Here is a 27,701-nt window from a genome sequence, read left to right as displayed (position 1 = left end):
CACCATTTAGAAGGTATGAATCATGACAAATATTCTAGAGTAAGAAGCACAGCTACTTTCTCCTGTGAGTCAGCCTGCGTCCAGATCTCTCTTTATTCCCCAGACCCTCTGCTTTCCATACATATTAGCGTCCATCTTGGAAAGAACTAATACTGTGGGAGTACCAGAAAACAGCAGCAGAGTAAGATGTCAATGGGCCGGGTGCCATGAGGTGATGTTCTCCAGAGAACAGTAATTACCTGTTTTGATAGTCGCAGACGCTCTCTCTCAGAAACTGCATCCATGTATCCACACAATCTAGAATCCAGTGTCAGAGGTTCACAGACCCTTTAAAGCCCACCATCCCTACAACACTGGTATCAATGATTAAGAAGAAATTCTGGAACAACTATCTCTTTAAAGCAGGCGAGTTAACCTCCCAATTCCAACCATTTTTCTAGGTTGCATAAGGATTTGAACTTCAAGCACCTAAAATCATTAAGTACTTTAAGTGTTTGGTAACAGTATTGTTCCATGATGGCAGGCCTCACCTCAGCCTCCATATGCCCATTTATTTAAAGCAGAAAAGATGAATCAAATCTATCCAAATTCATTGCAATATTAATATTACATTTCTCATGGCTCTGATCTATTCATTTCTAGATAAGGGATTGGGAAGAAAAAAAACTTTGCCAAAGGCACTTTTGGGCCTTTAACACAGGACAGAAATGAAAAGGCCAGTGCATAATCTGATGTGGATGCTGAAAGACCTGAGGATGATGTTAGGAACGAGGTTGGGGTAGGAAAACACTATGATGCAAAAGCTGAAGTCAGTCAGAAAGGCAGAAATATATTCTAAATGTCAGCAGACAATCAATAAGTATAAAGTAAATAATGTGGCTTTCAATTGAAGTATTACCATATGATAAGAGAAAAAACAGTGATTTGGAAGCAACTCTTAAGTAATAGGGACTAATCCATCTTCTCAAAGAGAACTCAGAGAGAAGGGAAGGTATATCTTCTGGGCACGGGGTTAAGAGATAGAAAACGTAAGGTTTCAGATAAGACAAGTAAGCAGAGACAGTATACGGAAAACATTCAGAGAAGGAGTTTTCCTTCTTTTTTTTTTTTTTTTTTAAGATTTATTTACTTATTTGAGAGAGCAAGCAAGCATGCCCAGAGGGGAGGGGCAGAGGGAGAGAGTCTTAAGCAGACTCTGAGCTGAGTGTGGAGCCTGACATGGGGCTCAATCTCATGATCCTGAGATCCATGACCCTGCGCCGAAACCAAGAGTCAGAAGCTGAACTGACTGTGCCACCCAGGTGCCCCCAGAATAGGAGTTCTTAATTCAGGGCCCTAAAACTTTGAAACTTTGTGTATATATGTGATTTTTCTTGGGAATATGTCCAGAATTGTCATCAAAGTTTCAAATATGTCTGTGATCTTCTAAAACATAAGAACCATTGATCTGGATCAGGGTAACATACTGAAATGCTCATAAGGGTTATGCAGTTAGCATACATGCATGATGCAGGCTGGGTTCGTGCACTGCTCTGAAGCCTAACTCAAACCTCACTGCGCTGCTTGTTAGGACATTTGCAGACACAACAAAATCCAAACAGCAAAATGATCCAAGGGCAATATGTAGCCCATGGCAGTCAGCCTGTGATATATCGTCTGTAAGGATGGCCTTGTAGAACAGGGCCACAGAAGACAGGAGGATTCGCAGGGCAGAGTGTAAGAAAAAAATCATGAATCAGAGGTAGATAAAGATACAAAAGAATAAGAAAAGGAAAACAGATTTTTGAAAAAAATCAAATAATGAAAATACAGTAATGAAATCTTAATTCAGGAAGGGCAACTTTCCTACAAAGTAGGAATTGAGACTAAGGTATAGAACAAAAGTAGTTATACAAGGCCACACACGATAATCTCAACACTTAAGAGGAGTACTTCCATTTCTTGACCCTTAATTCTGTGCTCCATCCCCCTCTCTCTCAAATAACTACCCTTGGTACCATAGCTTAGTTATATACTTGATAAAAATATAAATAGAAGAACTCTTCTCTAAGAACTAAATAAAGTATTCAGGTCACTTACCTCATTGAAACTATCCCACAGATCATCACTTTGAATGGATGCATAGCTATGATTATGCAGGTAAAAAGCAATAGCATGTTGAAATACATCTTCACTGAGATAAGTTTTCAGCATCAACAAGAGGGAAGCTCCCTATTAAAAAAAAAGTGAGAAAAGGGGGGAAACAATAGATTATAATAGGTTTATAGAATTGAAAACCTAAAATTCAAAATATAATTATTCTAAGTATATTCTTACATATAGAGAACCCAGTTATAATACAGTTTTTTACTGTCATATAATCAGAATTGTGTTCAAATTGTCTGAAAAATTATTTTAAGGGATTTGACAAAAGAATAATGGGAGTAGGTTCCCATGTGTACTCATTCTATTAAAAGATCAGTTCCTGTCTCAGTGTTATGATAAAAAGCTAAGTGTTTATAAATATATCTTTAATAGAAAAGCTTGCCACATTTTCTGGGGAATCCCCATTCCTATCTCAGTGCTCACAATACCAGCTGAATTCATGGGTTCACTGCCAGAGATAATAAACAAACAGAACTCCAAAAGCCATTCTGCTGGGGAGTATGTTAATTTCAAGTTTTAGTATATCATGTTGCTAAAATAACCAAGATCTCTCTTCTTCCTGCAAAGTCACTTCAAATATGCTTGGAACTAATGAATGTACGGGGTAGGAAGCATACACTAATAATTCCGAACCCGGCATGCAACTGTTAAGGCTCTTCAGTGACACTGGACCGTTGCTGAACAATATGTCATCATTTCCAAAAAACATCTTTGTGAAGCCTTCCCTGCTTCGAGATAGAAGCAGTTCTCCATCTTCAAGAGCAATTAGATAGATACACATTTAAACATGTATTTATAGATATAGATATGTATTTATTTCCTCTTCTAGACTGTATGCTAATTGAGGGGAAATCCAAAAAGCTCAATTCCAGTGACTAACACAACACCTAATAACAGAAGGAACTCAAATAGTCTTTGAATTTCACTTCTGGTAAAAATGTAGCAGTATTAAGCCATCAGGATGATCAGATACAGACAATGGAAGTTAACACCGATTACTCCCTTTTTTCTGCATCACGCTTCAGGGTGTTACTTGTTCTATCAATTTAATACCTACTCATTCTTGTTCCCAACAGATCCCTTTCGCCCCTGGAGCGAATGTAACTACTGTTACATTCCCATTAACAAAACTATGCAACATTCCTCATTTAAAAACAAATAAAAGATGTCCTTCCTTTCTTTAACCCCATGCCTCTTTCCGTTATCACCCTATTTCTTATTTGCCCTTTGTAGTAAACTCCTCGAAAGAGCTGTCTACATCTGCCATCTCCATTTGCTCTCTTACCACTTTCTCTAGAGCCATCATCAAACCACCACTCCATTGGAAGTGTTTTTATCAAGGTCACTGGAGAACTTCATGGTGTCAAACCAATAGCAATTCCCACACTCATCTTATCAACCTGCTAGCAGCATTTGATATGACTGATCACTCACTCCCCCTTTAGAGTCTTTCTGCACTTGGCCTTGGGTCACCCCTCTTGATTCTCCCCCTATTCACTGGCCATCGTTCTCAGTCTCTTGCTGGATCCTCATCTCCATGGAACCACCTCATTTTGGTGGCCCCTGCATTTAAATTTGAGACCTTTTTTCTTTTCTTTAGAAATTTACTTCCTAGTTGATCTCAGCAGACAACCTACATCAGAGTTAGGCTTGGAGATTAAAAAACCCAGAAAGAGTATGTCTGTGCAACACATTTCCCTAGTGACGCTTACTTGTTCTTGCATACAATATTGGTAAATTACTCAGCGTCCTACTTTCCCAGTTATGTGGGATATTTGCCAGATTCCCAAATCCTGAAATAAGTAGTTACCATACTGACAGGAGTTAGAATATGCTGTGGAGACCACATGATCAGAAGACACTGAATTCGGGGCTTAGCGGGTGGGGGTCAGAGGATGACAGAGCTCTGTCAAAACAAATCCTGAAGTGACAGTTCTATAGCAGAACAGAACCACAAGTTTAAACATTTTATCAACAGATCCAATACGGGCTTTAAAAATCACAGCAGCAGCTCTGATTGGAAGATATTTAATATAGCTAATTAAACTCCTGATTCCTTATTTGTTAACAGTACTACCATTTTCCATGCCATTCGGGTGTTAACCTGGAAAATACGGCTCCCTCTTTGTTTACCTGCCTTACCCTGTCACTAAATCCTTCCAGAACTTCCCTCCACCCAGTGTTTTTACATTCATCATTTTCCTTCCACTTTCACTACCACTCCTAATTTCACACTTTGACCACACCATGCTTGGACTTTAGCAGCAACTTCCTGACTTCAGGTCTCCCTCCACTTAAATCTACTTTGTGAGCTGGAACAAATTAGTTTTCCTAAACAGTAACTTTAATCAAGGAATTCCTCTGTTTGAAAATCTTCTAAAGCTTCCCATTGCTCACAGAAAAAAAGTCCAGATTCCTGCCCCAACCTACCTTTCTCATCTTTCCCCTACTCCACATATGGCTTACACCGCAGTCAAGCATTTACTCCCTAAACAAAAATGTCTTGCCCATTAGTGTTCCTGACTTTTTCTTTGTAGACTTCACTGCCTCATTCCTGCCCTACTCAGTGCTTCCCATTCCTTTTTATCTGCATTCTTTTTATTTTTTAATTCCCTTCAATCTCCATTTTCCTCCAAAAAAGTTCTCTTCATAATCCTAGGTAAAAAAAGTCTACACCATTTATTCCACACACATCATCTCATTGCTTCACAAGTACCCACTACCTAAACTTCAAGTTTCTTGATGATATGGACTGCATCTCACATGTTTCATGTATTTCTCTGTCCAGTACAGGAATTCATTTATTAATCAATTAATCTGACAGCCACAGCAAGGAGGCAAGTAAGTCCAAACATTCATGACTCCCACCAAAACTGTGAGTGGCACTGTTCTGTTCTCTGACCTACGGTGATCCTTTTTTTTTTTTTTTAAGATTTTATTTACTCATTTGAGAGAGAGCAGGGGTGGGCGGAAGCTGCAGCAGGAGAGGGAGAAGCACACTCCCCGCTGAGCAGGAAGCCCGACCAACCAAGGCTCAATCCCAGGACTCAAAGATCATGACCTGAGCCAAAGGCAGACGCTCAGCCATCTGAGCCACCCAGGTGTCCCTGACCTATGGTGATCCTAATCAGGTTTCTAGTTTTCTGTTTTTGCTTCACTCCCAAACCTGGAGTCTGTGTTTCTGATCCTACAATCTAGTTTTCAGTTCTTACAATCTCTTTTTATTTACCCGTTTTGGCAATTTGACTTTGGAACTTGCCTCAATTCTCAATAACCCAGCCAAGGGCTTGCTTAGAATGCTCCCTGGGTATATTCTACCTGTAGATCTGGAGACTGAACCAACTTTAAAAGATATATTGCTGTATGATCTGATTAACTGCCCAGAAGAGCAGTCAGAGAACTTAAATGAGAACAGAGAAATAGAGAAAAACCCAGAAAAGTTAAAACCAAGATTTAAATATAGGCAAACATCTTAGAGTTTAAAAGCATACGTGAAAATAATTTTAAAATAATCTTTAATCTTTAAAGTAATCTAAATCATGCAGCTTGCTCACATATGAAATTAATTTGAAACCCACTCCAGGTATTTAGTGTGGAGAGCAGTACCTTAAAATAGGAAAGAGAATCAAACATTTCTTCAATCTGTTCTGAAGACTCAACAGATGATGATGATATTGGATGAGATGAATTCAGCGAATCTTTCTTCATGGTTTTAAATCGAGCATCTAAGAAATCTTCATACTAGCAAAAACATCAAATAGATTAGGAAACTATGAAAAGTATCAAAGGCAAAGGCAAGTATAGTAATTATTTATATGAATTAGACTAATTACTGTTTAAGGTCATTATAAAAGAAACCATCTTCACTAAACTTCAGAAAATAAGCTTTTGAAAATGTAGGAATAGAGCAAATTTCATTGATATTCCTTAAATTTAAAAATAAAATTATAGCCCCCTAGCCACATGAAAAACATTGTTTCTTAAACCACACCATAAGGATAAATTAAGACTCGATTACTAAAGCAACCAAATGTGTCAAATCCAGATAGAAAATCAAAGTAAATATTCTAAAATGGTTAGTGTATATTTTTAAAATAACATCTGAAATTAAAAAACAAAAATAAAAACTGGTCATTAAGCCAACTTCTCATGTATGGTCCAGGTTTCTATTAAGATAATATACATTTCCCTTAACCGAGGTTCATTTGAAATAAAGCGTAACACTTAAATAGAATTCACTGATAGCTCAGCAGAGAAGCTCCCCTAGAATATACATTAGAATGTTTTAAACATTCTGGGCACCACCAAGTGGTGAAACTGTATATCTCACTGCTTAATTAACATACATAAATTTAGAATACTTTGCTTAGTATTCTAGTTAAAAAGGAGTTCCTTCTATCCCCCTGAAGTTTTTGAACAGGCCTTACACAAAAATTTCAAATTAAAAGCGCTTAAGAATACCCCTTTTTGAAGCAGTCTTGGATCATATATCCAGGAGGTTTAATACAAAGTCATAAAATTTTAGGGTTGAATGGGATCTTTATTTATACTCTCCCACCTATTGTTTGGATTATTTGGCAATACCTATTGTACCATGGCCTGGTGTGTTCAAATATCTATAAGGATAGGAAACATCTCCAGGGTCTAATAACACAGTATCATTATTATGTTCTCTATGACAGAATGATGTCCCAAGTCTTTGAAAAGGGCACAAAATATGCTTTTGTACCTTAACAGGGCAAATTATTTGTCTGTATCAATCTATGTATCACTGTGACAAGAAGGATCACAGTAATAACAGAGAGATAGCATTGCTATCAAATGTCTTAATTTTTTTCTCTCTTTATACAAACGATAAAAAGTTTTGTTTTGCAAAAAAGACTTTTCAACTTTATCTAAATTCCTTCAGGGAGTAGGGCCACATGTCTTAAAAATAAAATGTAGCAAAGTGATTTAAAATGTTCATCTTAACAAAGTATAAAATAATTTCGCATAACTTCAGCTTTCAATGAAATGTATAAATAAAAGCTTAATTTTCACTGTCAAATCTCAAGAGGTAGAAGATTTATCAGTAACAAGGATCAATTTTATTTTATCTTTCTAGAAATACTTTCATTTCTCCAAATGGCAAATATGCTAGTACGTGTAACAAACGGTGTACTTACACTGGAGAGCTCTTTGAATATTTTTTCCAAAGAGAAATACTCCATGAAAGTAGCAAACCCTTCATTTAGCCACAGATCGTTCCACCACTCCATTGTGACCAGATTACCAAACCACTATGGGGAAAAAACAAACTACTAACCAACACAATATTTACACTCTTAAAAATGTTCTAATAACTGAATTGTCAGATTAATCACCTATACCCAGATTATAATTACTTAAAAATACAGGTATTAGTAAAAAGAAACTATGTTCAAATTAAAGATTTACAAGAAAATTTGTATACATTCACTCTAAAATGAAAATAAAAATTTTATTATTTTACTCTGTTGAATGGGAAAACAAGCAAGAAACACAATTAGCATATTTATCAAATTAACACACACACTGTGTATTTACTAGGTAAATAAAAACAGTTTTTAGCCACTTCATTAAAGGTGTTATTTCCTAGATAATGGAATTCTTATACCTTCTAATGTCAAGTTAGTAAGATTATTTCCATTCTATCTACAACCATCCATGACAACTAAGAAATAAACTTGTATGTGACAGATTTTCCTACACAGCCCATGCTTCATGTTTGTCCTCAGTCACCTGAGCAGAGGACGGTATTTACAGGATTCAAAACAGAAGTAATGTTCCTTAAGATAGGTGGCATGCATATAAATAAAGGAAATCAGAAAGATCTTCAAATATCTTCTTCTATGATAGAACAATAAGAAGGAAAACAATGATAGGAGGCTCTCCTAAAAAAAATGTATCTCAAAAATCCCCGAAATTGAGAGTGGTAGGTAACAGGTAGGTACGCCATTTAGTGTGGCCTAGGGCTCATCTCAAACCAGCAGCAAAATAATGTTACTAGGTATTGAAATGAAACACTTTTGAGAATTGCAATAACATGCTTTTCAAAGATATTATCTTTAAGCCTGTTTCAGAGGAATATGATTTCTAAGTCTTAAAGTAGAAGTAACAGAAGTGGTGATGGGTGGCCCCAGGCATAACAGACCTAGAGGACATCCCCTAAAGGACAACTTGGCTACATGCCCAAAACCATAACTGTCAATAAGGATGTGTTTCAGATGTCAGCTAGTTATGAAGTGTTCACAAGGGCTCTAGAGTTGCACACATATGGTGTTTGAGACAGGGAGCAAACTGACCAGAGCATGTGCTACTCTTCTTCCACGCCCCCCTTCCATCATGACACCCCCAAACTATACCCAACACTGTTAAGTCCCTCAGCAAGGGACAAAACAAAGACAAGGTGTTGGGGAAGAAAACATGATGTTCACATACCCACGTTAATTTTCTTTCTTTTTCTCCTTGTCATACAAAGAGTACCCTCCCTCTCCCAACTTAACAAAGAACACAGTTTGAGCAGAAGGAAACATAAATCTAGTCCCGACAACTATAGTCCAAGAGTTGTGAGAACAGTGAAATTTAGGGGAAGTGTCTCTCCACCACAAAGCTATACTGAGCAGCCGACATCTGTCGGGGTGAAACAGCTCTCCGTCATTACAGGGCAAGAAAGGAGAGGCAGGTCTTGAGTAGACAGTGGCTTTTCAAGCCCACCGCTGCCAAGTATTAACTATGTGACTTTGGGTAAGTCATTTACTTAAACTGAATCTCAGTTTCCACATTTGTAAAATGGGATTATCACCTACCTCAGAGCAGTTATGAAAAGTGAGATAATGGAAGTGCAAATGCTTTATATACTGTAAAATCCTATATAAACATTAGATAGCATTTTCATTTGAAAATCAAGTTTGTGTTAGAAAACACCATTTTATTATGAAGAAGGCAATACTACAATAAAAAGCTGAATTTCTTATTAGCATCTAATTCTACTCTAAAACTCTAGGATATAAAACAGAGGTATGAAATATAATATCCTTGGCTACTAATACCTGATGGGATAGCTCATGAGCAATAATTTTAGTAACCAGTTTTCTGTCCGCTACTGAAGAAGTATTATTGTCATACAGAAGTGTTTCTTCTCGGAAGGTGAGCAAACCCCAATTTTCCATTGCTCCTGCTTCAAAGTCAGGAATAGCCACCAAATCTGGACATAAGAAGAAAGAAGTCATCAACTTTCCTTCATCTAGGGCACTCCCTAAATAAAAATATTTTACCCATTGGTTTATCACTGTGTATCAAGAGGCGGTGAGGTCCTTCTATACTCAGCAAATGGAACCCTACTCTTGTCTTGTATGCTCCCCCCCTGTCAGTCAGTTGAGAAAGACCTGAACCATCCCTATAGAATCACTGTTCCTCTGTCACTTAGCAAAGGAAGAGAAACCTAATTCCTTCACAATGAATCAACTTTCTAGAGCAAGGAGGATAAAGTGCAGATCCAACATACCTCTATCTAGCTCCAGGTTAAACAGCTCTGACCTGCTCTTGCTTTCCTGAGCTCCCAATACTCAGTTTTTGTTATTTGCATCAGGAATTTCTTAGGAGGTTAGAATTAGTCAAACTCCAGACTAAGCCCTAAGCAAATTCCCACTTACACAGCACCTGTATAAGCCCTTGTTATAGCCCCATAAACTAAATGTTTCAAGCTCCACATTCAGATGCTTTCATGGAATCTGAATAATCTTAAATATAGACAATTTTTAAAGATTTAAGTGTTTCTTAGTTTTCTTTTAAAATAACTTTGGCAAAAGTTTTCTACAAAATATTTGTAAAATGAATCTAGGTTATAATGGTAATGAAAATCAGAGGCACTGCTTGATTCTTACCCAATTTCTTAAGTGGGTATTGAATTTCAAAGTAATTTTGATAGAATTCAAGAAGCTTCACAGTTGTTTCCAAGGCATGGTGAACTTGACCAATCTTTTCTGGTACAGCATATATAGATACCTAAAAGAAAACATATATATATATATATATATATATATATATATATAAAGACAGGGAAAACCAAAATGGCATGATATCAGGTGAATACTGTGAAGCATATGTGAGAACTGAGAAGAGTTTTATGAGATTTTAACAGGACAGAAACTCTTGCTTCCAATTCTTTTAGCCCCTGGAGAATTTAGCAAGTCACTTCCACACATACCACAATGTTTAAAAACGTATTGATTTAAGTTAACAGAACATCCCAAATAAACTATTTTGGGTCGTATTATAGCAACACACAAGCATTTGCCTATCAATTTTATGATACTTGTCTTTTCCATTACCTAAAGTTGCCTTTCCTTACCTATGAGCTATCAAGACTGAAATATTTGAAGGACAAAACAAATTTTCACCTTTTAAGCACCTATTACAGTACCTGGCATCAAATAGGCACCCAATACAGAGGAGTCACATCAGGGAGTTAGTTCTAAAGCAAACATATAAGGCAGAAATTGCACATTTGTTGAAATTACCCTGGAAAAGCCTATTACAGACCAATGCATGCTCTGTCAGTAAGTACGGCACAGATTGTTTTTCTTCCAGCCTCAGGATAGCTTACTTTTTTCCAGTTGTTGGCTTGTCTTCATGGATCATGTTGTAGAAGAAATAATCATACCAAACAGAATCCAATGCTCAATGAGTGGCACACAGTAACTAAAACCAACTAAGGAGATGTAAATTCATATTCCCATTGCCCATTCCCTTCAGGATACATGCTCACAAAGAGGGGAGGCAGATCCAATCACCCAAGTCATTTAAATTGCTATTCTTTCTCTCTTTTTCTGACTAAGTGTATAAGTTAAACACCTAAGCTGTGACTAACTATAAACATCTTATTCAATAAGTATTAAAAGGCAAATTTTAAGCAATTATGTTAAAAACAATGGGTTTTAAAAGGCATTATTTGTTGTTTTTCAGTTGACTAAAAAAAAAAAGCCCTCTATACTCACCTGGGAATGTGAGATATGGCCAAGACATAGCAGAAAATAAAAACTTAAAAAAAAAAATCTCAACTGGTGGGAAATAGAGACTTACATCACTTGGACAAAATGCACTGGTGAACTCTAATTTAATTCTCTCATTAAAGGACGAAAAAACTGTCGACAATTTCTAAAAGGTCAAACAGATTTCAGTCATAGTTGTCCTTAGATGGGGCTTTAGTCTAGAGTTAATCACAAAAAACATGGAGGTAACATGGCCTAGAAATTAAAGTTAAAAAAAAATTTAAGTAAACAAAAAACAAATCTCTGCTAGTTGTGTGACCTTGAGCAGGTTGGTTAACCTCAGTCTCCTTATCGGCAAAAAGGTGATAAAAGTAACTCCTACCCTCACTGGGTTGCTGGGAAGATTAAATGGGCTAATACATATATAGAACTTAGACTAGTGCATGACATGATGTAAGTGTTCAATAAATGGTAATTATTATCATTATTAAAAATACAGTCCCAACAGAAATGGGGCAAAATATGTGTGAGTAGAGCATTTGTGCCAACAGTTACTGGAAAAATAACCTATCTAGGACTGGAGTTAATCAGTTAAAACTATGTTAGCTTTCTAAGGGAACTATGGAAGAAATTTAATCTCCCGCCTCATGTGGCCAAGAGAACTTCACCAGCCCAGCACTCTACCATCTGCAGCCCTTGGTAAAGAGCTGTGACCAGTTTATTGAATGCAGTAACTACCTGCCAAAGGAACTATAAGCTCATTCCATTGATGTGTGTACTTCCCCTCTGACACATCTGTGTGCATCTTTCCCCTCTGACGTCAATGTTCGTGGACAGTGGGGAAAGCCTGACATAATCTTTTACAGTCTCTAACTTCCACTGTAAATGACTATACCAAGATCACTAGGAATTTTGAGACAAATCTTCATTATCTCTGCCTATTCTTTCCAGAAACACACATTTTATATTACAGTCAACACATTAACCTTGAAGATGTTATCCCAATGGAAATTCCACCCATAATCCCCCAGATTCCTCCTCCAACATCCTTCTGCCACACATACCATTTGGCCACCCCTCTCTCTAGGTTTGAAAGCACCTTTCCTTAGCGGAAAAGTAAAGGAGGAAAAAGAAGAACACATGAAACTAAAATCTGACCCAGGGATCCACTTAGTTCCATTTCTGAAATACAATGATTAAGAAAAAAGGTAGTTTGGTATTTTCTCTTCCCTTCTACTTTTTTTTTTTTCCTTAAAAGAAGATGTGCTATGAGTTCTCACTAGAGATAAATCATCTGGTCATTATAATTATTATCAAGCTTGTTTTAAGAGCAACAGAAGCAGTAAGAAACAGAACAAACTAATTCAACAAAAACAAAAAGTCTTGACCAGTATTCTGGGCTTGATAAGAGCACTCTGAACACCGTCAAATGGAAGTCAATTAGCACTCAGACCTTAAGACTTACAACTTAAAACATGGTGTCCACATCTTACTAACCACCACTGCATTCTGATTCTACAAGTTAGACCTGTCTGTGGTAAAAACAAAATCAGGCAATGGCAAAAACAAAACAAAAACCTCAAGACAAAGCAGTGTATTTCCAAACTGGCCTGGAATGTTCTAGGTAATTCTGGCATTCTTGAACACAAAAAGAGGTGTAACGAACAGTGAAGAACACAGAGAAATGATTAAAAAAAAAATGTTCTTCTTTCTTTAAAACTTTGACAATGTCGTAATCCTTATCACTAAAGAGAGCATGTTTAATTACTGACATTTCTAGTTGTTTGGTAAGACTGACATTGGTAAGTAAAGCCCTACTGCCTTATTCCTGAATCTTGTGAAATAGGCCTAATGTCAAATACTACAAAATAGAATCCATCCTATAGATTACAACATTTTAGTGTAAGAAAAATCCTTTGTTAGACTTCAAGTCCAAATTTCTGGTCACCATACATACAGAAGTTATTTCTGTCCCTGGGTGGAAGCAGCAGCATATTGTGGGGGACAGTACAATCCTGACCGTCACTTACGATGTAATCTTGGGTTGATTACATAACCCCCCTGAGATACTGTTTCTTCATCAGCAATATGGGATTCATGCTTCCCTCCCCTGTGGTTTACAAAATGAAAAGGTATTTATGAATGAGTGCCTAAGACAGGAGCCAGCACAGAGAGAGCTCCATGCATGTTAGAGTCTTCCCTCATCCTAATAAATTAATGAAACAATTGTTCATTTGTATAACAACTTTTATCCAAAACACATTTTGAAATATATGCTGGGTAGGATTAAAAGTTATGACTTTACAGACATACAAGGAAGTTCAGAATGTTTGCATATGGATAAAAGAAGTGCACTTTGTATATGTGTGTGTGTGTGTGTGCTACTATCTCCCAAGCACTAAATATTTTACAAAATATTTTTACCGTTTAATCCTTGGGAGGTATAGGCAATACAGTACTAGATTTGTAGAAGGTGAGGTTTAGACAGGATTACAGAGGAATCTGCCCAGGAGCACATTCCAGTAAGCTGTAAAGGAGGGACTCCAGAGTCCATGTTTAATCATGTTGCTTCATAATACACATAAATTAAAGGGAAAAAAAAGCCACCCCAAATTCCCCTCTCTCAATCCCTTTCCCTTTTTCTCCATTTCCCCTGCCCCTCTCTCTATATATGAGAATAAGGTACATATCTGAGCAGTGAATACTTCAGCTTGGCTAGACTGAAGAATCCATACTGGAGTAATAAGAAATACAGGCGGATTTATAAGAGAGCCTTGAAGATCAGAATGATGAGTTTGAATGTAATCCTAGAGGCAGTAAGAAGGAAGGAGGAAGGGAGGGAGGACAGAGAGGAAAGAAAAAGCCAAGCTTGCATATATTTTGGGATACAATAAAAAGTGCTGGGGGTTTTATATCAAAGAGTGTGATAATTACAACAGAGATGTAACTAAAGTGCTATGAAAAATCGCAGAGGGAATGATTAATGCCAGCTGGGGAAAGAATGAACAGCTTCAAGGAGAGGATGGTATTCAGCTGTGTTTTGAAGAAGCAAACCTGACTCTCCTTGATTGAGCCTTTTGGATTTTGTCCAGGCTGCAACATCTGAATCAAGAGCTAAATCTGTGGTGTGACACTTGAAGAAAAATTAAATTAATTTTATCAGATTTAAACCAATCTCAATATCCTTTCCAAAGAATTCTGAAAAATTCTTTGGTTTAGACTTGACAAAAACTCTTTCAGGCCAAAGGTTTGTAAATCACTTGAGCACTTGGTCACTACGTAGTCTACACTTACCCTTGAACACTGAAACTTCGTGAGTAGTTCTCATCCTTTACTGCTGAGCGTAATAGCATAGGGTATCACTACTGATGATAAGCCACATAATCCTCACCTCTGCCCTTACCTCTAAGAGTTATGCGTAGACATCATAAGCTTTTCTAACAGAATGAGTGTATCTTTTTAATTAGCAAAATTTAAATATAATGTGATTAAAATAAAGCTCTTAATCTAGAAAGGAAAGCCAGATCCAACTGAATGTGTTCAATGGGTAGAAAATATTCCCTGGGATGAACAAAAATATGAAAAAAAATTTTTTAATTATCATATTTCTATCATGAAGAATAATCATTTTTAGTTAAGACCCTTTCTCCTATATTGTCAGTGTATGAAAATATTAACTAGGTCTCTACTGTGAAATTAAAGCATAAAATCTAAACAAATAATCATTTACAGAGACTAATGACAAAGAAAAACAGAAGAGTCTAATTAGAACAAATTATCAATTTTTACAAATTATAGAACACAAGACAATCTTACTCATTATTCTAAGAAAACTCAATCTGGACTTGCTTTTTAAAAAAGGAAGATTAAATTAACTTTTATAACCTGGAGTGTCTCTTCTAACTACATTTGTACACTATCTCAAGTCTGCACCAATGTTTAAGATTTAGTGTGGTCTCATAAAATTTTCTGCATTGATGGGAATGTTCAATATCCATGATATCCAATATGGTAACCACTAATCACAAGAACACTAGAAATGTAGCTACTGAGACTTGAAGAAGTGAATTTTAAATTTAATTTTTTTACAACTTTACCAATATAATTAACATATAACATTGTGAAAGTTTAAGGTGTGTAATGTGTTGCTTTGATACACTTTTATATCATGAAATGATTACCACAGTAGTATTAATTAAGACATCTCCATCACCTCACATAATTACCAATTCTTTTTTGTGATAAGAACTTTTAAGATCTAGTCTCTCAGCAGCTTTCAAGCATATAACGCAGTATTCCTAACTACAATCACCACGCTGTACATTAGATCCCAAACTTATAACTGGAAGTTTGTACTCTTGGACCAACATTTTCCTATTTCCCCCCACCACTCAGACCCTGGAAACCACCATTCTAGTCTCTAAGAGTTTCAGCTTTCTTAGATTCCTCATATAAGTGAGATAATATATACAGTCTTTGTCTTTTAATTTATGTTATTTATGTCAGTTAACATAATGCCGTCTAGGTCCATCCATGTTGTTGCAAATGGAAGGATTTCCTTCTTTCTCATGGCTAAATAATAATCCATAGTACGTTTACCACACCTTTTTTATCCATTCATCTGCAGACAGACATTTTGGTTGTTTCCATATCTTGGCTATTGTGAATAATCCTACGATAGACAGGGTGCAGATATCTCTTTGAGATCCTGATTACATTCCCTTTGGATGTATACCCAGAAGTGGGATTGCTGGATCATATGGTAGTTCTATTTTTAATTTTTTGAGGAACCTCCACACTGCTTTCCATAGTGGCTTTATCAATTTACATTCCACCAACAGTGCACAAGGGTTCCCCTTTTCTCCACGTCTTCGCCAGCATTTGCTAACTCTCACCTTTTTAATGGCAGTCATTCTAACGGTTGTGAGGTGATATCTCACTGATATCCATGATATCCAATATGGTAACCACTAGTCAGAGTTGTGATCTAAAGCTTACTTTCCTATGTGGAATTTAAGAAACAAGGCAGAGGATCATAGGGTAAGAGAGGAAAAAATGAAACAAGATGAAACCAGGGAGACAAACCCTAAGAGACTTTAAATCATAGGAAATAAACCGAGGGTTGCTGGAGGGGAGGGCCGGGGAGGGATGGGGTAACTGGGTGATGGACACTGGGGAGGGTATGTGTTGTAATGAGCACTGGGTAATATGTAAGACTGATGAATCACAGACCTGTACCCTGAAACAAATAATACATTATATGTTAATTAACTGAATTTAAATTTAAAATTTTTTTTAAAAAGCTTATTTTCCTTCATAAAGAAGTTATCAGAAATCATTAAAGAATTCCTCTTAACCTCTTATGAAACAGGCTTTCAAGACAATTACTACAACAACATACCAGGGTTCCATTTACATCCTGACTCAGGTTCTTCATCTCCCCAACAATGAATGCAACAAGGTAAGTGCTCATTTTCACACTCTCAGAAAACTCATCCTGAACAAGTCCATCTTCCATGATGACTGATGAATTCTACAAGCAAAGGGGAAAAGATAACTACGTAACTATGGGAATAAATGACAGTAACAAACTAAGAAATTGAAAATTCAAACAGGAAACAAGTAGTGAAGATTTTGGCATATTTTAATCTCTCAGCACAAGAGAGCATGACCCTTACTCTCAACAGAGCATGGCCCTTACTCTCAACCTATTCCATCGTGCCTCATCATGCAAATATGCTGAGTACAGTGAAAATCTTTAAGGAATTTTTAGTTTCAAAAGATCCATTTTAAATAAATGTAACTTAGAAATAGTGAATATCAGTGGTTCTGTTTTTCCCCTTTAAAATACCACCAAAACCAAAATCCTTCCTTATGACATAGGAGTGCTCCACTCTACTGCTACAATTTCAGAAGAGGGAGCTACAGTTGGGATATCCCTCTGAAAGATCTGAAAGAGCTTTTTAAAGTGCCAGGTTGATGAACTTAAGAAGGCTTAGCGGAATCAAAGGTGACAAGTCACTAGAGAAGTATGCAGTAGAGACAAGATGAGAGAATGCAGGCAACCTTGCAAGATTTTCTGACGGTGAATTAAGATATGTTTTGGGAGACTAGGCAAGTAGGCATCTCACCTCTTTTAAAGGAAGATGAAGAGTATGGCTAGGAGTGGAGCTGCTGAAGTGATGTCCCCTTGAAGGACAGATCACATCCTCTCCTACCTACAAAGGTGGACTCCATAGTCTGTTAGATGTGGCTGCTCCTCTCCTCTGCTTGGTTTCATCCCCACTGCCTCCCACACCAAATTTACATCCAAGAAAGAGGTACATGCTCTTGTTAAACCTCCACATTACGATACAGATTTTTCAATAACCAATAAAATACCAAGGTCAATCATGATTCAACACTATCATGTATCACGATTTAGAACAGCAAATTTGCCACATCTCGGAAAATACCACTGTGATCTTTAGTACTAGTTCACATAGTATTATTACTGGTACAACTTTAATATATAGCACATACTTCACATTTCCTGCCCACACATTCCACATCCAGCAGGTCTTCCTCTTTCTTCAGCTGCTCCTTGGGCTGACTTCTCAATTAATTCCAACATATATTTTAACTTTTATTTAAGTATTTTAAGAAAGAATAAGAATGTATATGATTTTAATCATTGTCAACAGTATCACAAAGAGGAATTCAAGTATTCATTACAAAGAAAGAGATCCATTCAAAGATTTTACATTAAGGAACAGAACAGTACCTTAGGCATATTTGATAAAGCAGTATATTGCTCATCCCTTATGATCCTGATGATAAATGTGGCTTTAAATCCTGGTTCATCAAAACAAGGAAAAGCAGATCTTGCTGCCAGAGGTTCAAACTGAGTTGCTGCAAAGTACCTAAAACAAATGCAAATTCATCCAACAGTTATTGAGCACCTACTATTGAAGGCACCTTGCCAAGTACTAGGGATACTAAGAGAAACCTGGTACAATCCCAGTCATTAAAGGATCTGCAGTCAACTGGGAGAGGCATAGGTTATATGATGAACAGAAACCTGTCGGGCTGCAAACCATGTCATTAATATTGAAAATAAAGCAGTGGAAACAAAGGGCAGGAAACAAATTCTGAGTGGTAGTTGAGATGCTGTATGGAAACTGGTGACAAAATTTGAAGAGTCTTAAAAAATGAGGAATATTTAAAAAGGTAGAGGAGGGTAGGAAGTACACTGTAGAAAGAGTGGGAAGCACAAGGAAAGACAGAGCAATGTGATACTCAGGAACTGGAGGTGGCTGTCCAAGATGGCTGGAGTTGAAGCCACAAAGGTAGCCTACGGCAGGCCACTGAAGTCTTAAGGTTTCAGATGGAGATCAGTATGAAGGGTGGTCATTAATTGCCATTAAACATTTACACAGACTCTGGCTTCACAACACTAAACCTTAAACTTACTACTTAGACTTTCATGAAGACTAAAAACAAACAAACAAACAAAAAAAAACTAGGCGCTCTGTAGTATGATGGTTTCCTTTACAATCTTCAGAAATAAATAAAAAATTTCCTCCCTCTCCTACAGCACAGCAACAACACGTGAGACTTTAACTCATACGAAAGTCCTCAATTAAAGGTTGGGAGAAAAGCATAAAAAGAAAAAGAGGAGAAAATCCGATTTTCAATTAAAGCAGAGGAATAAAACAGATCTGCATTTGGGAAATCATCCAAAAATGGCCACAGAATAATCAGGGCCCATGTGGCCCTGTTGTGCATATTTCAGGTACTAGTCAATATGGCACATCTACAATCACCCCTCTGGACATGATGGCCTTACTTGCTTACAGCTTAGTTTCCACTTTTAAAAAGATACACAGAAAAGAGTGTGGGACTCTTTTCTTAATATTTAAGTATTAAATATTAAGAAGTAAGAAGACCCAAATCCTGCACTTTACCAGCCACGTGACTTCAGGCAAATCAGTAATATCCACCTCCGTTTCCTTATTCATTAAATTAGGACTGAGGTAGGATCCTCTGCCAAAAAATTGGGATTTTTGTTAGAATCAAATATGGCTATTCAAAATAAAAACTGCTTGTATGCCACAAAGTCCAACATAGATGTTTATTATCAGTGCTAGATAGTCATAACTCTTCATTCACACTTAAAGTTATTGTGCTTTTGTCCTGATAAGGGTCTGCCCAAATAATTGTTTCTACTGAGGAAACTGCACAAAAGATAGCTATCAACATACATGAAAGAATTGAAACATATTATGTTGCTAATACTCAATTTCTTCACTCCACTCTCAAATTCTTACCTAGTTAACAGAAAATTATGGAAGAGGGCCACAGGGGCCAGGGGATAAAGTTTAATGATATCTGTAATATGCATATAGTCTACTTAGACCACCACTTTATTAGATAAAAATTGGATCATAATGTTCTGAGACAAAGAAAATTTTAAATTACTGTTCAAAGGGATGCAATAATAACTATCTTACATAAAAGTCTTTTTGAGAAGGTTGCTGCTTGAGGATACTTATAATCCATCCTATCTGTGCTGAACACACTGAAACTTATTTTTTTTAAATTTTATTTTGTTATGTTCATTAGTGACTTCCTTTGCTTTCAGAAATACTAGCTGCACTTTGAGCACTACCTCCAATAGAGCTGAAGACAATTATGAATTACCCCGGGGTCATGTAAGAGAATTCTAACCACTGGGAGTAACAATGGGTAAATGAAAAAGTGGTGTGAACTGCGGAAGCAGTACATCTTAGTGGTTGAGCATGGAGCCTCTAGTTAAAAGGACTCTGAGGTCACCCTCTGCTACTTGCTAGCCGTAAGATGTTAGAGGAGTTGCTTTATGTGCCTGCTTCCTTACCTGTAAAATGAATAAAATATTAATATCCACTCCTTAATGGGTTTGACAGGATGAAAGACTAAACACAGAAAGTGCTTGGAAGAGCTTCTAGCACTTCAGTTCTCAGTAAATATGGGTTATTATTATCACTGGAATTCAGGAGAGTGCACAGGAAGTTCATTATGGCAGGTGAGGGATAGGAGATAAAACAAAGGCCAGATCTGGAAGAATCTTGAACTAAATCCTGTTAGAAAAGAGAAAGTGCTGAAAGATCTTAAACCAAAGACCAACGTGGTTAGATGTGTACTTCTAGAAATATGCGTCTGGCAACTGTGTGGAAGATGGTGGCAAGAGGAGGGAAAAACAGTGGCAAGACTGGAGCCAGACCAGTTAAGAAGATGCTTGAGGAGTTCAAGATAAAGAGACTGAAAAACTGAAGGACAAAGAAATAAAATACATCCCCAACCTAAATTTGTTAACTGGTTCTTTTAGTATCAGTTTATTATCTAGAACCTTAAGCATATCATCAACACCTTCTAGACTGATCTCCAGGTTCAGTGACCATCTCCACATCTTAGATGACATCAGTAAAGTTCCCTGACCACAGATACATGTTTGACATTTACATATACTCTGATTTTCCCATCAATAAGGAACATATCCCTTAATTATTTTATCTACTTGTTTAAATAGTTATTACATTTTGGAGGGGAGATACAAAAAATTTCTCTAATAGAACTATGCAAAATTAAAAGTTGGAGAGAGACCAAAAAATTGCTTTGAATTACAGTTTTCAGATACCTTGAAAGGTATAAATAATCTTCTCAACTTTTATCTTCCATCAAGATATACAACCACGTGGGGCATTCATTTTACTGAAGCAGGCAGGTTAACAGATTTATATACTTTTTTAACAGCAGAATTTCACATACTAACTTGTTTTAATAGATTTAAAAACACTAAACAATATTCTATTTCTTATTTTTAAGGAACTGTCTTCTCTATATTTATAGTATTTTCCACAACTTGATCTAGCCCATGGCAAGAGTCAACAAGTACTCAAAATCACCTTTCTCTGCCATACATTTATTCTTTCCATTATATAGTAGTAGGCCCAAGGGACTCCAAGGGCAATAATCTGATTGGAAGAGATGACTACTGGATTTGTCTTCAAGGTCTGTTTGCATTGTTTTAATGTATATCCTGTAGTTCCTAGAGATGATGAAGATTCTAAAGAGAGAAATAAAGCCAAGAAGCCATGAGCTGCCATAATTATAAATTTGCCTTTTTTTTTTTTTTTGGATCCTGTCTACTGTATTACAGTGCAGTTTTACTTTGTTAATAGTGACATTTGAACAGGTAAAGCTCTAGTTTTAGAGCAGAGTGAAAGTAAAAAGGAAAGAAACATTGACCCACAAAGGAAATGGGTGTGAGCCTGTCCTGGGTCACATTCACCTCTGGCAGTGCCCACCCCCACATGTCACAATCATAAATTTGTTTTTAACATTACATCTCACACAAGTGCCCGCCATCCCTTTTTTTTTTTTTTTTTTTTTAGATAAAGGCAAAGAGAAAAATTACTTATTTGAACAGGTATAAACATCTTGCTTTGTCTTTCTCCATTTAAGAAGGATCAAACCATTTCCTTAAGATAGATTTAAAATATTCATTTCTATTTTTCTCAATACACCAACATACATTTGCCAAATGGCCAGCATCAGTAATTCACAAACTGGCTTACAAAGTAATATGAGGGGATGGGCCAAATTAAATGGATCTAATAAGGACTTCATATACATAAGAGAAATGACATTATTGCTACTTAAGAATAACCTGTATGAAGTGTGCACTGCATCTTTCCAGAAATTGGAACTATATACTACAAATACTAAGATTAAAGTGCAAAATACATAGTCTAAATAGGGAGCTGAATACTTTTATGTTTTGAATCACCATTTTTTAAAACCAAATTAAGTCTCTCCTAGATTTTTTTTTAAAATTCCCTCAGAAATCCAAAACAGAGTGACTTTTTTAATGAACAGCAAATATTAAGGACACTAAAAATGATATATGTAAGCATACAATAGTTCTTCCTGCCCTCTTTCTCCATCTCACTAAGCACCTCCTAAAAGTTCTGCACATTAGGAAAACAGGTCTTAAAAAATAATCCATACTCTTCTTTGCATCCCATTGAGATCTTGTGAGGTGACTGAAAACTAGATTCACCAGGATATGAAAAGCTCAAAATAACTTAAGATTTTGTGCTAGAGAATATAACTGATATAATCTTTATCCATGTCCTTCCATCAGCATGCCTAACTCCCACCACGATGTATGATATATGACATATATGAGCATGATAGTTGCTAAAGGCTTTGACTAAGAGAGAAATAGTATATTCTTTCCAAATCACCATTCTACTATTTTGCACATAACCTCCTACATTAAAAAAAAAAAAAATTCTAGTTGATGTCTCTGGTGTGGGCAAAGGAATCCATATTATGTAAGTCATCACAGAGCAAAGAAGTAGAATCATTTAGGAAGGCTACATACTTTTTCACATTACTTTCATCTGTGTAGGAGACTCCATAAAACCCATAGTAAGAACTAGATATATTCGCCGAATATTCTATCTTCAAGGTATAACTGTGTCCTTCAAGAAGGGTTTCAGGGGCAACAATGGCAATTTGTTCATGAAATGGGTATTCCAAGACCTCAACTTGTTTTTCTTGGCTTGAAACTGATGACATAAAGGTCACTCTCGAAATATTATGGCCTGTACTGTGAAGAATGATATTCCACGTAGCCTGAAGAGCCTGAAGTGAAATGGTCACAGAACCCTTGAATGTCATCGAGGTTAGGTTTGGGTGTAGGTTAAGTTCATAGCGTAGTGGCATTATGGCAGTGGGAAGCCTGACTTGTGCCCAAGGAAACAACTTTCCATTTGTTGCAAGTGGCTGAATTAGTCCCATTGATTGGTTTTTTTTATGGCAGCCTTCTTTGGTAAAGGTACATCTGGGCAGTAGATAAATCACCATGATTATAGAAACAGCAACCACAATAAGAAAAACACAGACCGCCATGGTCCTCACAGACGGTACAGAACAAGTCCCATCTGGGCTCGGCCTATAGCCGGTTGCACTGTTCCGAAGGCCTGAGCTTCTGTTCATGAAGGACATGCCTAGCAGTTTTGCAGATGACTCATAATCCTCTTCATCCTCATCCATCTCATGCTCACCAAGACCCCGCACCAGCAGTCTTGAACCCCGGGGCTCGTATTCCACCTCATCAGGCTCTAGAGGATGTAAACAGGGCTCTTTGGCTAAATCTACCACATCTGGTTCTTCCTCAAACATGCTGTTTTCAATCATATTCCTGGGGAGCTGAAGCAGATCTAAACAACCAAAACATAAGGACAAGGCACAGAGTTAGAAAAAAAATTTCATAATAAAATGCCTACTAGCAAAACCACATTTAATCTAAGAATTTTTTGTATCACTAAGACTTATTTCCATCTCAGAGCTACTGAATTAAATAAGGTGCTTATAATTTTCTTGTGTCATCCATTAAAAACTCAAGCATAAATAAAAGTATACCACAGTTATGAAACAAGAAAACTAAATAAATGTGCTAGTATCAAAAAAAGGCAGTGGAGACTAAATATTAATTTCCCTAATACACTTCCCTTAACAACCTGGGCCCTTGTCTTGAGCTTTAGAGACCCGTAGAGGGCCTGGCTTTAGAACTGCTGTGCCTGTCCTCAGAGATCAGAGATGTGCCCACCCACAGTCTATGTATCCTTTCTGGAGTCTGGTCACCAGAACCACGGGAATTCTTGCCTAAAAGGCCCCAAACCTGCTTCTAAAGCACTTGTGGGTCTCTTTGTAGAGGAACACAAACTGGTGTGTCCATTTACAGGCTTGAATGATAGTTAAGCAACAGGCTGGGCTATTTTTTTAGCTCCGAAAGGGGGATGTTCCTATTCCGTGGCAAATTATACAGAAAATTTCCATAATCAAAAAATCATTTAAAAATAAGGCAAAAGAACTCTAAAAACCAGATACAAGTACAATCCAACCTATTATTTCATGCTTCCAGGGCATTCAGAAATACAACATATTCTCCTCTGTAACAACCATATTATATACCATGAGTATAAGTGGATCTTGAGTTAGGGTAGTAGTGAGAGCTTTTATAAACTACAAAGAACAACATTACTTGCCAAAAATCAATGAGAAAAAAAAAGTAAAAAGGGTAAATAAATCACTCATAGATCAATTATTCCTAAGATAAGATCACTCAATGTTCTTTATTTAAGAATAGTAGATATTTAGCTTTTAAGGGATCTCACAAGTTTGGTAATTGAAACCTCCATTAACCTTTGTCTACAAGGTACTTCATACATTAGCATTTCTAACCCTCACAACAATTCTATAAAATGGCAAGTATAACTATTTCAGACACGAGAAAGCAAAAAAGAGAAATGGGTTAATTTAGCTTCATTAAGTCACAGTTGTTTTGACACAAAACTGATACTGAAGCCCAGGTCTAAAAATCTAATTCCAAATTTTAGATTATTCCCATTATTATACTGCATCATCCTACTCAACTAATTCAATAAGGGTAAGAGTTCATACCTAAATTATTTATTTTGTACTTGGCAATGAAGTTGCTAAGAGTATTATTTTACCATCATCAGAATAAAACTTACATAAAATTATTTAATAACTAAATATCTCTACCTTAACAGAAATGCCATGTATTTTGTGTGATCCAACAAAAGCTCAACAGTGGCGACTCATAATCCATGAAACAAAGTATCAATAAATATTAGGACAAAATTGAGTCTTGCTACCAAGTGTGGTCTGTGGACCAGAGCATCCGCATCACAATGCAGCTTTTTAGAAGAGCAGACTCTCAAGTTCCTTTCCTGAATTTGAATTTTAACAAATCCTCAGGTTATTTATGCACACATCTGCTTGAGAAGCCCCGGTCTCAGCCTTCTCTACAGTCAGATCCCAGCCAGCAATAGACACTCCATTCCTGGGTGTGCTCTGGCCACCTCAAAATGCTTACTTACTCTTCTGAGAACAAAACACACTGCTGTTTCAAGCTATCCTTCACATGCCTATTCTCCCTGTTGCCCTTGCCTGCAAAGTCAGCATTTCTCCCAGGCTACCAGATGGACACCTGTCATTCCAAAACTCAGGTTAACTTGCTACAATGTAAATTAAGAAAAGTTATTTTCTTTTTGTTTCTCTTTTTTATTATTACATTTAAAAAATAAATCTACTTTTCACTGCACGTCACTCCTTTCTGCTTTGGGGAGCACAGAGACCCCAACAAGGTTACCTTTTCCTACCTCCTCTCTATCCTGAACTTCCGTACAAGCCATGCTACTTTATCACTTTTCTTTGAATAAAACTTTTGATCACATTCTAGGTGTGGGTTTAGCAAGCTGCCATCTTTCCATCCACTGTGAACGACCTACAAATGGAAGAAGAGTGATTTAACATCCTGCTTGAGGAATTTCATCTCCTAAACATCCAATAGTGCCCCCACTTCTCATGACAAAGTTGTTTTGTTTTGATGGTTAACTGTGTTTGGGGGCCATTTACTTCTTTAACAGAGCAAATATTGCTGTAACTGAACTTAAAAAATTTTTTTAACTCTTAATGAACTCTTAATGGGTTAGAAATTTTCTGTGGTAGTTTTTAATCGTGGCACAGTGCTGAAGATTAATTGCTTAATTTGTTTATTCAAAATATTTAAAAGACTTTTTCTGACCTTTTTTATTACCTTATATAGGAAAATTATGTTCTCTTAGCATTTGCCCATGTTGTTTTGTTCTGTGTCAAACCTGATGTAGACAACAAGGAGGTCTGCACAGTATGTTTTTTTTTTATTTAATGAATTTCTAAACTAATCCTAGGTATAATTTCAGTTTACTTAGAGCACACCCATTCTTGAATTCATATCCCCTTAGAACTTTGGTTTTGTGTGTTTTGACTCCTCAGCAATGCCTTACTCAAGGTAAGTGGTATTCTACCACCTGACCATTTTGGCATCACCTGTCTGCATTTCATTTACTTCAAAATCTTTTGATAAGGGTTTAGTCAGATGTCTGCCAAATCCAAATACTGTAATTTTATTATTTATCACCCATTCAGATTAATACCTATGTAGAATTTTAATCTTTCAGAAATAGAATACATTGACTCACCTGCTATAATTTATTGCACATTAGAAGCAAATTTTTGTATATGTGTACAACGTCAAATTAAATATATCAAACCAGGGGAAATCATTCTTTTTTTTTTTTAAAGATTTATTTATTTTGAGAGAGTGAGAATGAGAGAGAGAGAGAGAGAGTACATGAGAGGGGGGAGGGTCAGAGGGAGAAGCAGACTCCCCGCTGAGCAGGGAGCTCGATGCAGGACTCGATCCCGCGACTCCAGGATCATGACCTGAGCCGAAGGCAGTCGCTTAACCAACTGAGCCACCCAGGCGCCCCAGGGGAAATCATTCTTGTTATTGGTAACCTATGAAGACTGTATTTCCAACCTATTTAAGAAAATTTTTCTTTGGACTCTTAAATCAGTACACTTTGATCTTAGCATTAAATTGTAAAGCAATATCATTACCCCTTGCTCTAATGGATTTATTTATATTAAAAGAAGAGATTCTACAGAAACAGGAAATTTTCTAAAACCTTTTAAATCCAGATATACATGCTATCTATAAGCCAAAAGCAAAGAACGTCCTAACTGAATGTTTCCGTTTTAAATAACATAAGCCCATGTGGTAATAATCTAAGAAAACTGCAGACGTTTCTTTTCATCACATACCATGAACGGGTGCTCCTCAATGTTGTCTGTGGATCAGCGTCAATCCACAAACTGTTATCTGTCTGTGACAGGATATATGTGGATGATTAGTATTTAAAAACTTATAGCAATTTGTCAATAATTTTATGTCTATCAAATTTAATCATTTAAAAAATGGAGCTTATAGTTTGCATGTCTTTTTCATTTCAGTTTTCCAATAATTCATATTTTTAAATGCTACAAAACTTCTGCAACAGATTAAAAATTAAAAAAAATAAAAACTTCAATTCTTCAGCTCAGATAATATGGGAAGCAATGGGTTGGATTGTCACTATCATGGCAATCCAGGTTGATATGAAGTTCTCAACTATGACAGCAGAAGTGAAAAGGAGGGAATGATTACAAGTCGTGTTAAAAAGGGAGAATACCCAGGAACTGAGGCTCCCTTGGGCCAGACAGTCTGTAAGATGGAGTGACAGAGGAAAGTCTATGTCAATTCCCGATATACATTCTGGCTTGGAAAACTGGAAGAAAGAATGCCATTCACTGAGATTGAGAATATAGGTTTTCAAATTCTCTCTCTTGTTTTTTTTTGGGGGGGTATAAGAGGAGCAATAATGAGAATGGAGTTAGGGGATGGCATTTGTTATAGGGCACGACATACTTAATACATCTCTCAGAGAGTCAGGTGGAGATGTTTGATTAACAGCATGTTACAGAGTTAAAGACTTAACTTTACAAAGAAGTTCAAATCCTGCCTCTTCCACTGACTGCTTGACCTCAAACTGGTTACCAAACATTCCTTCACTTCAATTTCCTCACCTATAAATGTGGAAAACAGAACTATTCTATAGGACTGTTAAG

At 36.6% G+C, this 27,701-nt stretch overlaps 1 protein-coding gene across 3 annotated transcripts in view; it reads right to left on the bottom strand.

Annotated features, from left to right (window-relative positions):
* LNPEP (leucyl and cystinyl aminopeptidase) overlaps positions 1-27,701 on the bottom strand; it is a 100,206-nt gene that overhangs the window by 29,475 nt on the left and 43,030 nt on the right. For 2 of the 3 annotated variants that reach the window (XM_025866826.2, XM_025866828.2), the window contains exons 2-9: positions 22,564-23,404; positions 17,920-18,058; positions 16,558-16,689; positions 10,050-10,170; positions 9,216-9,370; positions 7,311-7,424; positions 5,752-5,886; positions 2,080-2,211 (exon numbers count right to left, since the gene is read on the bottom strand). In XM_025866826.2, coding sequence (XP_025722611.1) covers positions 2,080-2,211; positions 5,752-5,886; positions 7,311-7,424; positions 9,216-9,370; positions 10,050-10,170; positions 16,558-16,689; positions 17,920-18,058; positions 22,564-23,381 — 1,746 coding nt within the window. In that variant the 5' untranslated portion in view covers positions 23,382-23,404. Of the gene's footprint in view, positions 1-2,079; positions 2,212-5,751; positions 5,887-7,310; positions 7,425-9,215; positions 9,371-10,049; positions 10,171-16,557; positions 16,690-17,919; positions 18,059-22,563; positions 23,405-26,858; positions 26,921-27,701 lie in introns of all 3 variants that reach the window. The other variant, XM_025866827.2, reaches the window with a different exon arrangement.

Source organism: Callorhinus ursinus, unplaced genomic scaffold (assembly GCF_003265705.2).
Source record: "Callorhinus ursinus isolate GAN/ISIS: 27379988/994484 unplaced genomic scaffold, GSC_fseal_2.0 scaffold3, whole genome shotgun sequence".
Lineage (NCBI taxonomy): Eukaryota > Metazoa > Chordata > Mammalia > Carnivora > Otariidae > Callorhinus > Callorhinus ursinus.
This window is presented reverse-complemented; position numbering and strand designations above follow the sequence as displayed.